The sequence below is a fragment of the Suricata suricatta genome, chromosome 13 (assembly GCF_006229205.1).
Source record: "Suricata suricatta isolate VVHF042 chromosome 13, meerkat_22Aug2017_6uvM2_HiC, whole genome shotgun sequence".
NCBI classification, from domain to species: Eukaryota; Metazoa; Chordata; class Mammalia; order Carnivora; family Herpestidae; genus Suricata; species Suricata suricatta.
Window position 1 is genome coordinate 17245796 of NC_043712.1, and position 13719 is coordinate 17259514.

The 13719-nt window shown below is 44.0% G+C and overlaps 1 protein-coding gene across 3 annotated transcripts in view; it reads left to right on the forward strand.

Annotated features, from left to right (window-relative positions):
- Positions 1-13438, forward strand: part of ASTN2 (astrotactin 2) — an 861939-nt gene extending 848501 nt beyond the window's left edge. For all 3 annotated transcript variants that reach the window (XM_029919897.1, XM_029919896.1, XM_029919898.1), the window contains 2 exons: positions 52-235; positions 12611-13438. In XM_029919897.1, the coding sequence (XP_029775757.1) occupies positions 52-235; positions 12611-12848 (422 nt within the window). In that variant the 3' untranslated portion in view covers positions 12849-13438. The remainder of the gene's footprint in view (positions 1-51; positions 236-12610) is intronic.
- The last annotated feature ends 281 nt before the right edge of the window (positions 13439-13719 follow it).

Below are 13719 nucleotides of genomic sequence, written 5' to 3' on the forward strand. Positions count from 1 at the left end.
CACTTTTTCCTGCTGTCCAGTGATCTGTGTCTGTACTTCTCCCCACCTCAGAGATAGCAGACAAGATCTACAATCTGTACAATGGGTACACAAGCGGAAAGGAGCAGCAGACTGCCTACAACACGCTGATGGAGGTCTCGGCCTCGATGCTGTTCCGAGTCCAGCACCACTACAATTCTCACTACGAGAAGTTTGGTGACTTTGTCTGGAGGAGTGAGGACGAGCTGGGGCCCAGGTATGGACAGCTGTGTGAGTATGAGTCGAGTGGTGGATTCCTCTTGCTTCTGTGTGATTTTACTGGACCCTTTTCTCCCATAGGCTAAGAATGGGCTTGGTCAAATAAATAAGGGTATCATCCACCTTAGTCCTCCTGTCAAGGTTAGAGATGGGGAATGGTCAGGGAGAAAGACAGAATCTTGGAATTTTCATTTCCTGGACTCCTGGAGTTCCAGAGAGGAGAGAGACATTAGTGCCCTTTCCATCAGTCACTTCCCTCACCTGACTTCCATCTTCAGGGTTAGAGACAGGACCCTTGGACTCCTCTAGGGGATGTGTCCTAACCAAGATCATGAAGGCCTCTGGTTCATCACTGCAGATTCATGGCCTCTAATCTAGGGCTCTCCCCACTCTTCCATAAGAAGCCTGAGGCTTTCTAGAATAAAGTCCAGTAGTGACCATGACTAAATACATTCCTATATTCAATGTGAATTTAGCCATCATTTTTGTCTTCAGCAGTGACTATGCCAGCCACTGGTGCTAGGTACCATGGGGGGATTCAAACATCACTAAGGCACAGTCCCTCTCTTGTGAAGCTTCACAAAGCAGTGTATGAAATGATGGCTGCATTTCATGCCTTGCACCTAACAACTTTCACTCATTCATTCATTCATTCATTCATAACTTACTTACAATAGCACCTCTTACCTGTTGGTTGTGGACCATGCAGTGAGAAAAGGAGAGAAGCTCACTGTTGGAGGTAATTAAGCCTTTAAGCGACTGGAAAAAAATAGGAATAAGTAAAAATATAGCAGAATAGGGCCCTTTGGGGAAGTGAGACACATCTGATCTAGGTGACCTAGTGAAAGCTTCCCAAGTGCTGAGACTAAGACCAACAGGGTGAAGAGGGTCAGGGAAAAAGAAGGGGAGGCTTGGAGGGTGGGGGGCATTGTGACTAGCCTGGGGAATGCACAGAGGAGCTAATGTTGCATCAGGGCATGCTTTTTCTCGTTTTCATCATTTCCCTGCCACTCTTATGAGTTTTGACATATCGCCATACTCTAAGCACTTTTCTCTTGTTTTGTTTTGGTACTTGTTAGATTCACTTCTCATTGAAAATATATTTGAATACACTGTATCATTTTGTAAAGAGAAAATTAGTACCAACTACCCTTAATAGACAGTTAAATGAAGGGGCCTGGGTGGCTCAGTCAGTTAAGCATCTGACTTGGGCTCAGGTCATGATCTCACAACTTGTGAGTTCATGCTCCGCGTTGGGCTCAGTGCTGTCAGCTCAGAACCAAGAGACTGCTTTGGATTCCTGAGTCTCCTTCCTTCTTTTTCCCTCCTCTACTCATCCTCTGTCTCTCTCTCTCTAAAAAAATAAAGAAGCATTAAAAAATATATATATATATAAAATAAAAACAAAAATCAAATGTAAACATTTGTTATAAGTGAAGGGAAGAAAGGAAAGAAAAACAGAAAACAATGTTATTCAATTCTAGTAGAGCCTGACCTGAATTTAAAAAGGAGATTAGCAAGGGTTAGAGAAGTACTAAAGGCAGGCTCAAACCAAGACTTTGTTTTTTAAAGTAATCGGGAGGAGGGGAAGAGAATGAAAAAAAGAACCTAACTGCTTTCCCCAGTGTGATGCATTGTTGTTTAATGCATGTCTGTGACCACCTAAAGCCCTTTCTCCTTCCCCAGGGGAAGTCCTTCTACACTTGGTAAACACTGTGTATAGAGGAACTGTGAGAATTTCCCTGTAGTTGGAGCAAAGTGTGTGACAGCGGGAGTGGGAAGAGATAAGAAGGGAAAGGTCAGAAGGGGCCAGTCTTGAATGCCCTTTAAGTAGGGTTAAAGAGTTTGGATTATCTCCCGAGGGTAATGGGAAGCTTTTCAAGTGTTTTTCACAAGGGGGTGATATGAGCAGATCTTTAGGAGAGAAAGATCCTTCTGACTTGCTGTCTGCAACATGGAGAGGGGTCAAGACTGGGGGAGGTAGTGAGGCTCTAGAGGCCATTGTCATACTAATCCAGGGGAGATAGTGTGGTATCCTGGGGCAGAGTGATACTGGTGGCATTGGAGGGTATCACCTGACCTCCTGAAATACTTAAGTGGTGCCACTCTATGCTTTAAGAAGCTTTAAAATTAGCCAGTAAACTGGGCAAAGTAGGATATTCATTCATGTCATCAATGATAAGGAATTGGAAGCCCCTTGAGGTCAAATGAACTGCTGATGGTTACACAGAGTTTTGTATGTAGGCTGATTCTGCCCTGAGTTCTCACCCTGAGCCCTTATAACACTTGGAATAACCCTCCAAGGATTTGAGGCCCTCAAGGGAAGGGATGAGAGCTGGGACCTCTCCCTGGAATAGACATTATCTGCCCATTGGGTCCTGGACTATAGCTTTCTCTCTTTTACATGAAAGGAAGGTTCTTGAGATAAAAGCTAAAAGAGGGCAGACAGGCAGAAACCCAGAGCCTCAGATGAAAGCCACTGTGTGACTCATCTGGGCTGCCATCTTGCCCGTGGTCAGGGAAAGGCATCCACTTTATTGGCCTTTCCCACAGGTCTCAGAGAGTTTGGGTGGAAGGCAAGCCAGAGCTCCACTCCTGACTTTGTCTTTACAACCTTCTGGGATCCTTTATGGCCTGCAAGGACATAAATCTTCTGGAAAGGCTGTCTGGCCGCCCACAGAGGTAGGACAACCCACTTGGTAATGGGCTCTGATAACCCACTAACCTCCAGCCAGCTGGTCACCAGTCACTGTCCACCAGCCCCCTTTGGTGTCACCCAGTTTCCTCCCTCCTTAGTCTTTCTAGAGTCTGGAGGGGATATGAGATTCCTCTAACATCCCACACTGGTATGTCAGAATCGAGATAGCTGCATCCTAATCTATCCTGGCAGTGCTAATGAACTCAAGGCACAACCTGAGTTGTGCTCTGGCTTTCTCTGGCCTTCAGTCTCATCATCTATAAAATGATCAGAATGAACTAGACCAGTGGTACTATTTCTTTTAAGCAGTGGAAATTGTTTTTCCTAAATAGATCTTACATAGACCACCCCCCCCCCCAGGTCTTAACTAGAATGCTGCTTCCTTAGAGAATCCTCTAAAATTTCTACATATCCTCTCAATCACACCCTCATGTTTTAATTTTCTGCATCATACCTACTAGCTTTGGTATCTTATATTGCTTTGTGTTTACTCTTGTGTTATCTCCTGTATTATGATGGCAGCCTGTTTCCTTATGTCCCAATCACTCTTGTAAGTGGGTGCTAAATAATTACTTGTTAAATAATTGGATAATGTGTGGCTCAGTTGGTTACACAGCTGTTCTGGTAGAAGCTAGAGAGGGTCGCCTGGAGCCCCACCTGCTAGGTCTCCCTTTCAGACCTCCTTCCCCCAATCCTAAGGGACTCTTAGGTCTCTCTGAGCCATCAAAGATCTATGGGTCACATTTGGAAACAATTAAATTCCATGGACCAAAGGGTCTTTCCAGCTCAAAAAATGGCAATAAAAATGCATTGTCCTTGCAAATATTAAGAGACCTGTGGAGATGACATTTTCTTAATTTATTTATTCATTGATTCACTTAATGTGCTTACCATGTACCAGGCTCTGTGCTATGGGCTAGAAATATATGAATGAAGAAGACAGATCCTGTCTTTAGAAGGAGCAGTATCTAGAGAGCAAAAGTCTATAGGCAGCTTGCAGTGAAACATGTCACAAGAAGCATGCTATAAAAAAAAAAAGGGTGAGAAGCTGGTTTACCACAGGGCTTCTCAAATTCTGAGATTCTGCATTTCTAGTAAGTTCTCAGGTGTGATACCAGTGTTGCTGGCCCCTAATGTACACTTTGAGTAACAGGGTTCTAGATGTGCACAGCTGGCACAGGTCCAGTCCTGGACCTCAAATAAGAACCCATGGAGAAGGCAGTAAAGTCTGTGCTTAGCATCAAAGGAGCCGTCCCCTGGATGCTGTCATCAGAAGGAACAACCAATGCAAAGATGAGTTGGGGGGGGTAGTTATAAGAGGAAACACTTAAGAAGTATAGTTCTTATTGGGACAGAGAGTTCAAGATGGTGGGGGGTGGGTGGTGGACAGAATAAAACAAGTCTGGTGAGTTCAGCAGAGGGCAGATCATGATGGCTCCTGTGACCTCTGTTCAGGAATGTGTTCTTTCCCCCCAAAGCCAGGTGAAAGTTTTAAACAGAGGAACAATTTGGGTAAATGTGCCAGGACTCTAAAGGGCTCACGAATGTGCAGAATATCAAAGTGTGAAGGAGAGAGAGAGAGAGAGCAATTTGGTGACAAATTGGGCAACTCTTATCTCTGCCTATTACATCTATCAGGCATCCTCCAGAGCCTGGCTCCTGTGGCAGCCATGGGTGCCACAAATAGCTACTCAGAGAAAACCTGCTGACACCCAGCTGTCCTAGCCAAACAGTTTCCATTAGGAGACATGAGAAGCTGAGCTCCTAGGTGGCTCAGGACCAGAATTTGCTACAATCAGAATATACTTGACTACTCTTGTGCTTCTCAATGATCATCTCAGCTGCATATGGCTGAAGTGACAGAGTAGGAAGAAGAGAGCAAGCACTTGAAGGGATTTTGTTTCAGTGAATTGATCTGTCTGAATTATAATGGCATATTTACTGTCTCAACCCCTCTTGCTTCCATGGCAGACATTGCTAATAGATCACAGAAATCATCACAGGCTTGGTTTAGTCTAGGATTTTTCTCAACATAGCAAGAAAGCCTTTCCGATCTAAGAAGAGTTGGCATATCTGAGTGAACCATGGTTGCTGTATCCATAGTGAAAATAAGCAAACTTGATGTCACTGTACATTCTTTCAGTTCAAGATTATATTAACCCTTTCCTTAGCTATCAGGGATTAAATCTTTTGGAATTTCTAGGATATTTTGAACAAGAGCAAACTTAGGCTTCTAGGGCTGTATTCCTAGGCTCTCAGATGTACTTTTAATCTTTTTTTTTTTTTTTTGCATAATTTGACATTTCTGAAATCAGGATGGACGGTGCACAATGGGTGTGCAATTAAGTGTTATAGTCTTTCTTCTTCTCTTGAAAGGCTATTATTAAATCAATGGCATTTCTTATCATTGAAGATGCCTCAGGGGAGATAAGTACAAAATACAGTATGACCTTGAACAAATGTTCTATGGAACAGCTTTCCCACTGATCATATAGCAAGGTTGGCTGCTATTTTGTAGTCTGTTTCAGTTCCACACTGAAATCACTGGTTTCGTTGAGACTCTGTCATTCTTACCATCAGCTAAGGAGTGCATGCTTGGGAAAATCTTATGGTTTCTTGTGAGAGAATAAGGAGGAGACAAAATGTAATATTTTCACTCTCTTCCAAATCACATTTCAAAGCTGATGTTGAAAATCTTATCCAGGCAGTAGTATTTGAGTTCCTGGTTTTCTGTTTTGGGGGAGTACTTTGAGGCTTGATGCTGAAAGTAACCCCAGTGAACTGCAGGGACACCATAGAACCATGGTTTCATTGCTCAAATTTATCATACCAGCTATAAAATAGATGCATATATACACATGTTTTCAATATGGAAATACCTATTGTATTTTGTTCTAAAAGTAACTCTTGCTCATTCTATAATATCTACATGATGTGGGTATATATAAACTGGAAAGTGAAAATTTTGCCCTCTAAATCCCATAATCCCAACCCAGAGATAATATCATCAGCAGTGTGCACATACTGTCCCAGATATAGATATAGGCATGACATGGGTATGCACATGAATAGGAAGGAAGATACAGACTTAAGGATATACCTGCATCTACAGTCAGAGCACCATTTCCACCAACTGTGCTATGATCAACAAATATATACACCATATTCTGTTATCTCTTTACACATAATAGGTCTGTTCTCTTGGATGCATATGTACTCTGTTATCTGGGTGGGCCCTTTAGCACTGCAATTATATAAATGTACTATATGTTATTTGAGTCTCCTATTATAGACCAATTAGGTTTCTTCTAAATGCTTTGCTGTTATAAACAACTCTATGTAAACATTTTTTCCACTTGGCCATATTATTTCCCTAGGTCCACATGGAGGCTCTAGCACCATTCCATTCCTTTTCCAATTTCTGCTGGGGAATTATGGATTTTTAAAGCTGAGTACTGAGAATTTCCTCAGTTTGAGTCAATTCACTCTTTTTAATTCCTTCTTCTCATACAACCACGAGCTGGACAACAGAGGGGCTCTACATTGTCAAAGAAGTAGGTGGGAAATACTATTTGAGTACCTATTATGGGCTCCGTCCTTTAAATCTCATTTTATCTCCTAACCTATCGATTCTGAAGATTAAGCAATGGGGAATCGGTGGAATTAAGTAAATTGTTTAAGGTTACCCAGCTAGTAACTGTCTGAGGCCAGATTCAAAGTAAACTCAAAATGCAAACTTCAAACCTGTCCATAATAACACATTGCATCCCAAGATACATGTACAACTAAGGCAAAATATATTATGTATCTTGACAGAGAAATAAAAGACTTCAACAAAAAAGGGTAAAAGTGCTCATTAGATGCCCACCAGTTGATAGTTCCTTGTGAATTAACCCCCTGGTTCTTTTTAGTAAAAACAAACAAGAACCACAAAAATCTTCTCCACTTTCCACTACCATTAGAGTGCTATGGTCTGAATGTTGTATCCCCCCAAAATTCATAGGTTCAAAACCTAATGTCCTAGGTGATAGTGTTAAGAGATGGCATCTGTGGGAGGTGATTAGGTCATGTGGTTGGACCCCTTAGGAATGGAAACAGTACTCTTATAAAAGAGGGACCAGAGAGATCCTTTGCCCCTTCCACCATGTGGAGGCACAGCAAGAAAGTACCATCTATGAACCAGAAAGCTAGCCCTCACTAGCTACCACGCTGCATCCTCAGTGCCATGATCCTGGACTTCCCAGCCTTCAGACCTGTGAGGATTGAATCTCCATTGTTTATAAGCTAAACAGTCTATGGTATTTTATTATAGCAACCCAAACAGACCAAGACAGACTCCTTTCTAAAACATACTTGATTTTATCATCTCTAGTGAAGGAAAACCAATGGAGATATGGAAGGATCCATTCTGAATTTAGAGGATTCTAGTTTTAAAGTTTTTATCATATTGCATCAAAATTCACCTTCTGTTAATTTTGAAGCAACATCATTGATAACACTGGGATGCTTTGCAACAGAGCTAGATGCTCTTCTCACACTCTGTTAACCCTGGTCAAATCATATGACCAGCACAAGCCTCACTTTTACCGCCTAAAGACTGGCACTGAAGTATGAACTCTAGAATTGTGGTGAGGATTATATTTAATTTCCATTTTTCCCCCCACCAGTCCTCATTTATTAGAACAACATAACCATTTGCCTAAATTTTCCCTTCAGAGGACACATTCCATTCCTACTTTCCACACTTCCTCACTATGACTTGCTTTTGAGACAACCTTCAGCATCACAATCTGGCTACAATTTGCGCATGTCCCTCTTACCAGAAGTGACTGGGGTTCTCCAGATGTGGCCTGACCAGGGCAACATGAATGAAGTCATTCTTTCTCTTAATCTGCCCTATCCACTTTTGGAGGTTGTGTCCCATTTTTGTGCAACCATGTCATGCCCTCGACTCTCATTAAGCTTGAGGTCAGCTAACACAGGGACGTTTAAGCTCAACTCAAAGAGATGGGGAGGAGGGGGAGAGGCCAATAGGAACATTTCCGTACTGCCTCTTTTTTCCCCCCTCCATTTCAGGCTCCCCCCCTTAGAAATTAGGTCTCTGTCCACTAACTATGTCAACAGCTGATTGGGTAATGGTGCTGGGAATAGAATGGTCGGTCAAAGGTTCTATAGTTCCCGGAGAAGTGGCATCAGAACTCAGCCCCTGACTCCTCCACAAGCCGTTCCTGTCTCAGCCTTGCCTGCTAATACAACCATAAATTAATGTGCGCTGTGGCTCCTTCACCTCTGGCTTCCTATCCCAGCAGGCCTGGGTCCCATCTCCAATGAGGAAGATTTCATTTCCGGTATTTGAGAAAAGTGGTCATTCTGACCTACAATTCCCTCCCTCTCCAGGGAAAGCTTGGAGCATGCCTGGCCTTTGATTTATGGATCTCCATTGCCTACAAATTTATTACCCAGCACTCTCGCCTTTGGTCTCTCACTCCCCCTCCTCTTTTCTGCACTCTGAGCACCTCCAGCCCTTCTCTCCATGGTGTCCCCTCTGAGTTCTCCTGTCTTTGTTGGCTAAATGCAAACCAAAGTCTGAGGCAGCATGTGTGGTGGAAAAAGAGCAGGGCATAGTTAAGTGAACTGACACCGGTTTAGTGCCTATTGTGCACACATTTCTGTGCTGGGTGCCTACAACAATCATTTCATTTCAGCCTAACAGCAGCCCTACAAAATAAGCATCTTTAATCCCATTTTACAAATGAGGAAACGGACTTACAGAGGAGAAGTGACTTACTCTAATGGTTTCTGAAGCCTGCGTTCTTTCTATTACAGTATGTTACTTTGAACCTTGGCGAACATTTCCTGAGAGTAGTCCAATTACTCAGGTTATCTCACTGCCCCCAGAATGCTGTTATCACTCCCGTGTTACTGGTTGGTAACTAAGAGCACCATTGAAGAACTTGCTAATGATCCACATAGCTGTTAAGTTAGAGAGCTAGGATATGACTCTGAGACTCCAGGCCCAGACTTTTAAATTTAGCTGTGTATAATCAACAGCTCTGGTTCTTGGCCTGCTTTTGTTATTAACTTAAGGTATTCCTTTAGACTGAGTGTTTTCTCACTCCAAACTTTAGTTCCCCCATCCATTCAAAAGGAGGCTTGGTTCATTGGAGTTCCAGGATTCTCCCTGAGGAAATGGCTGGGCCTTTGGAGACAAAGCATTTGGACATGTTGGAGGAATCCCCTTTCCAGCCTCATTTTATATCTGAAACTTGTTTTTGTGACTGTCTGAATCAATCACTCTCCATTGCCCCTAAAATAGAATATGTCCCCATGGCTTTGAAGAACCTGGATGGTCTGAGTTCTGCCAAACTGACTAATCCCTCACCCATTCTTTGCACTAATCATTTTGAAGATCTGGTTTTTCATGCTCTTGGTAATCTAATTTTGGATAAGTTCTTTCCTCTGCCTCCTCATCTACCTGAAAAACCTGTCTCATTGTTGAAGCCCTAGTGTAGATGTTACATCCCTTTGGAAGCTTTCTGAGCCCCTAAGCTCATGATTAGGTCTCCACTTTATATATTCCTATTTCTGTCTGTTTCCTACCACTGACTTGCAAAGGTGTCCAAGGCTTACACCAGAACAGAAACAGTGATGATGGGGGGCAGTGGTGGGGGTGGCACTTTCCCCCTGTATCATGGACTTATGATGTGCCAAACATGTTTCTAAGAGTTTTGCATGCACTAACTTCTGTAATCCTCGCTATAACTTTATGAGGTTGGCAAATGTTATTCCCTTGGTATAAATGAGGAGACAGAAAGAGTATGCGGCTTTCTAAAAGCACACAGAGAAAAGGCAAACCAGCACCCTTAAGTGTGATGGTAGGAAACTCTTGACTCCTGGATGTGTGCCCTACCTGGTTTCTTGCTGCCAGGCTTGCCCTTCCCCCAATTCGATTCTACTCAAGGCAGCCAGGGAGATTTCAAAATAGCCCAGCTCTAATCTGTTACTTGGCTGCTTAAAACCCTTTGGTAACTCCCCTGCTTACCCTCCAGACAATCATCATAGATAATATTTATGGAGGGCTTGTTATAGATTCATTAATGTTTTTAAAACAAGACTTTGTGGTAGATAACAACTATTATTCCCATTTCACAGATAAGGAAATGGACTCACACCTGGCTAAATAATTCCCTCAATATCAGAGCTTGTAGGTAGTTGAGCCAGGATTCAAGCCTGAGCAGTCAGGTTCTAGAACCTGCATGGTCCACCATGACGTTATACAACCAACACCCCAGTTCCTAAGTTATAATGGCTGGCTCCTGCCACTTCTCCAGTTTCCCACTGTCTCCCCAATTACACATGGCATTCCAACTGTAAATTCTCAGAAATTCAATGTAATCACTTATCTTTATGGCTTTACCTATGCCTCTTGTTATGCCTTTGTCTTCTTTGACCTCCATTTATGAGACTTAACACAAGTTGCCCTTCTCCTAGGAAGCCTTCTTGGATATCCCCACTCCTACTGAGGCACCTTCCTCTGCTTCCTCCCAGACCCCATGCCTCCTCTTACCATTATCCTTTTTGTCATTTTCCATCTGTTGGTCCCTCTCATAAAATAAATGCTCAGTAAATGAGCAATCAATAACATTATCTCCTTTAACTTCACAGCAGACCCATTTTTCAAGTGAAGAAACAGGTTTAGAAACATTAAGTAAATGTCCCAAGGACACAGATCTATTCAGGAACAGAGCAAGGACTCAAACCAGGAGAAGAGAGAAATGAACTCCTCAAGCTCTTCTATGGGCTGCCAGGATGGGGCGAGAGGACTGTGGGCAGAGTGGCAACTCGAGTATGATTATGAAGCTATGAATTCTTGGCACCTCAGGAAATATTCCACCCAAGTGGTGAACTATACAAAGAGGACTTTTGGAAAGGTACCTCATAAATTGTGCCCACAAAACATAACACGTAAGCCCGGCCCTTTTCCAGTCGCCATGCAGGTGCCTGACACAGTCTTCCACGTGTGGGGTATGTTGTCATAAAACACCCTCCCTCCTGAGGTCTCAGAGGGGCATGGAGAGGACAGCAGGAGAGAGCTGCTCATTCTGCCCTTGGATATCTTGAAGATGGTGGAGTGTAGAGAAAATTGGATTCCACATGGAGACAGACACCTTGACAGTGATGTTAATGTATGGTGGGATCCCAGAGAAGGACACCCCTTTTTCTCTCTCATCCTCAGTTTTCACATCTTCAGTGAGAGTAGGTGAGACCAGGTCAGTGGTTCCCATTTGGGCTGACTTCCCCCCCCTCCCACCCAAGAGGAGAATTTACAATGTCTGGAGACAATCTCATTGTCTAGGACCAGGGCAAAGGATTGCCATTGGTATTTAATGGGCAGAGACCCAGAGATGCTGCAAAACTTCCTACAAGACAGCCTCTACCACAGCAAATTATCTGGCTCAGATGTCAATAGTGCCATCATTGAGAGACCCAAGGATCTCAGAGATCCTTGCTAGCTTTCATTTTCTATGCACCCCTCATACCTCCTCAAAGATCCTCTTTCTGGTGCTAGATAAAGGCCTCCAGATAAGTTACTCATGATGATCACCACAGGTGATTCTTGCTTAGACTAGCGTTCAGTATGACCTTGATCCCAGAACACCATCATAACAATTCTTGGTAATTGTAGGTATCATTTGTTGGGAGCTTACTCTGTGCCAGGCTTTGGCCATTTCTCCTGGTAAATCTTAACCACCAACTTGTGAAGCTGAGACCATCCTCACTGTGTTTAGAGATGAGAAAAATGAGATATAGACAAGTCTGATTTGGGAGCTTAGCTATTAAGGCTTTGATGAAAGATCTCCAAATTTCCTGTCCGTAAGAATAGGGTATGAGAGGGGCACCTGGGTGGCTGACTCTTGATCTCAGCTCAGGTCATGATCTCATGGCTCATGAGCTCGAGCTCATGTCAGGCTGACAGCACAGAGCCTGCTTATGATTTTCTCTCTCTCCCTCTCTTTCTCTGCATGTTCTCTTTCTCTCTCAAAAAAAAAAAAATCAGTGAACAGAGAAACACAAAAGCAGAAGTTAGAGAGGGTCTTCGTGGGTGTTTAGGCCTAGATTTGAATGCCCAGCCCCAACGTTCAACTTGATGTTTGACCTTGGTCACGCAGTGTGATTTCTCTGAGCTGTGGGCTCTATACCCATTCTGTGTGAGAGGAAAGAACAGTATGTTCACAGCTGTTGTGAAGATTAAGTATAAATGTTTAATGTATGTAAAGGCACATGCTCTGTGCCTAGCATGGCAAGTGTCGATAAATTTTAGTTGTGATTGTGGTTTCTGTGTATCATTATTATAACAATTTCTCCTGTATCAGAGCCCTAAGGCTGGTGACCTTATAACTCCTGGGACTCTCTTTTCTTGGAAACGAAAATGCTGGATCAAAGGTTCTACGTCACTTTGTCACTTTCATTCTTTACATGTTGCACAGTTGCAGAGGACATGTCCTGAGGTGATTTTCTAATCAGTGTTTGAAATATCCCACTTGAGCCAAGAATGGTTAGGAGATTGTTGGGACAGGAAGTCCTCATCTCTCTAGTCTACCTTTATTCACCACTCAAAGGCTTCAGCTTTGATCTGGGCTTCATTCTTCATCGCTGTCCTCTCCTGCCTTTCAGGAAGGCCCACCTGATCCTGCGGCGACTGGAGAGGGTGAGCGGCCACTGCTCCAGCCTCCTGCGAAGCGCCTATATCCAGAGCCGCGTGGACACCGTGCCCTACCTTTTCTGCCGCAGCGAGGAGGTCCGGCCTGCGGGTATGGTGTGGTACAGCATCCTCAAGGACACCAAAATCACATGCGAGGAGAAGATGGTGTCCATGGCCCGAAACACGTATGGGGAGTCCAAGGGCCGGTGAGGGAGGGCGCTGCCCTCCGTGAGCACAGAGACTCTCCATGGGAGGGGGAGCCCCACTCTCGTGGATCCTGGGGCCTGGGGGGGGCTGGGGGACTGCTGAGGATGGGCCTGGCAGATGAGGCTTGCCAGCAAGGCCAAAGCAAACTCTTTCTCTTGTGGATAGCCGACAGAGAACTTTGTCACTGCTGGAATTATCCGGGTTTTTTTTTTCTCTTTTATTTTTTCTAAGATATTATTTGACTCTATCAAAGCCTCTCCTTTTTAAACAGTTTCTTATGGATGGCGGTCAGTTTCGGGGTAGGAGTTTTCAGGTGGAGACCAAGCGGCCTTTGCTCTTCCTTCCTCCTGCCACACTCAGCTCCCTTCCCACAGTGGGCCCTGGAGGAGACCCGTGCAGAGACAATCTGACCTCTTCAGCATCAGGAAGGAGGCCCTGTGGATTGTTGCAGTGAGGAAGCTTGGGTCTTTATGGCTTTTCTTTTTCCAGACGTAACTGGGTTTGCAGGACCCCTGCCTCTTCCTGCTGCCTGTGGGCCTGGACAGACTCCCTGCAGCACTTTCCATGGATTAAAAATTCTTATTGTCTCTCTTTCTGCTTGGGTAGTGTTTCTTGCCACTGGGGGACCTCTGTGTATTCACTCAACAGATATCTATTGATTACCTACTATATGCCGGGCTCTGGGTGTGCAATGGGAGAGTGAGAAGCTCCCTGCTCTCAGGGAATGTAGAGACCCATGTGGACTATAGAGAAGCTGTCCAGTGATTTTAAACTGTAGTAAGGGGTTCTCTAAACTCCTTGTTGGGTCATGACACAAACTAGTGCTTCAAGGAAGTGCTTGGGGGGGGGAGGGGGAGAGATGGGCCACCAGGAG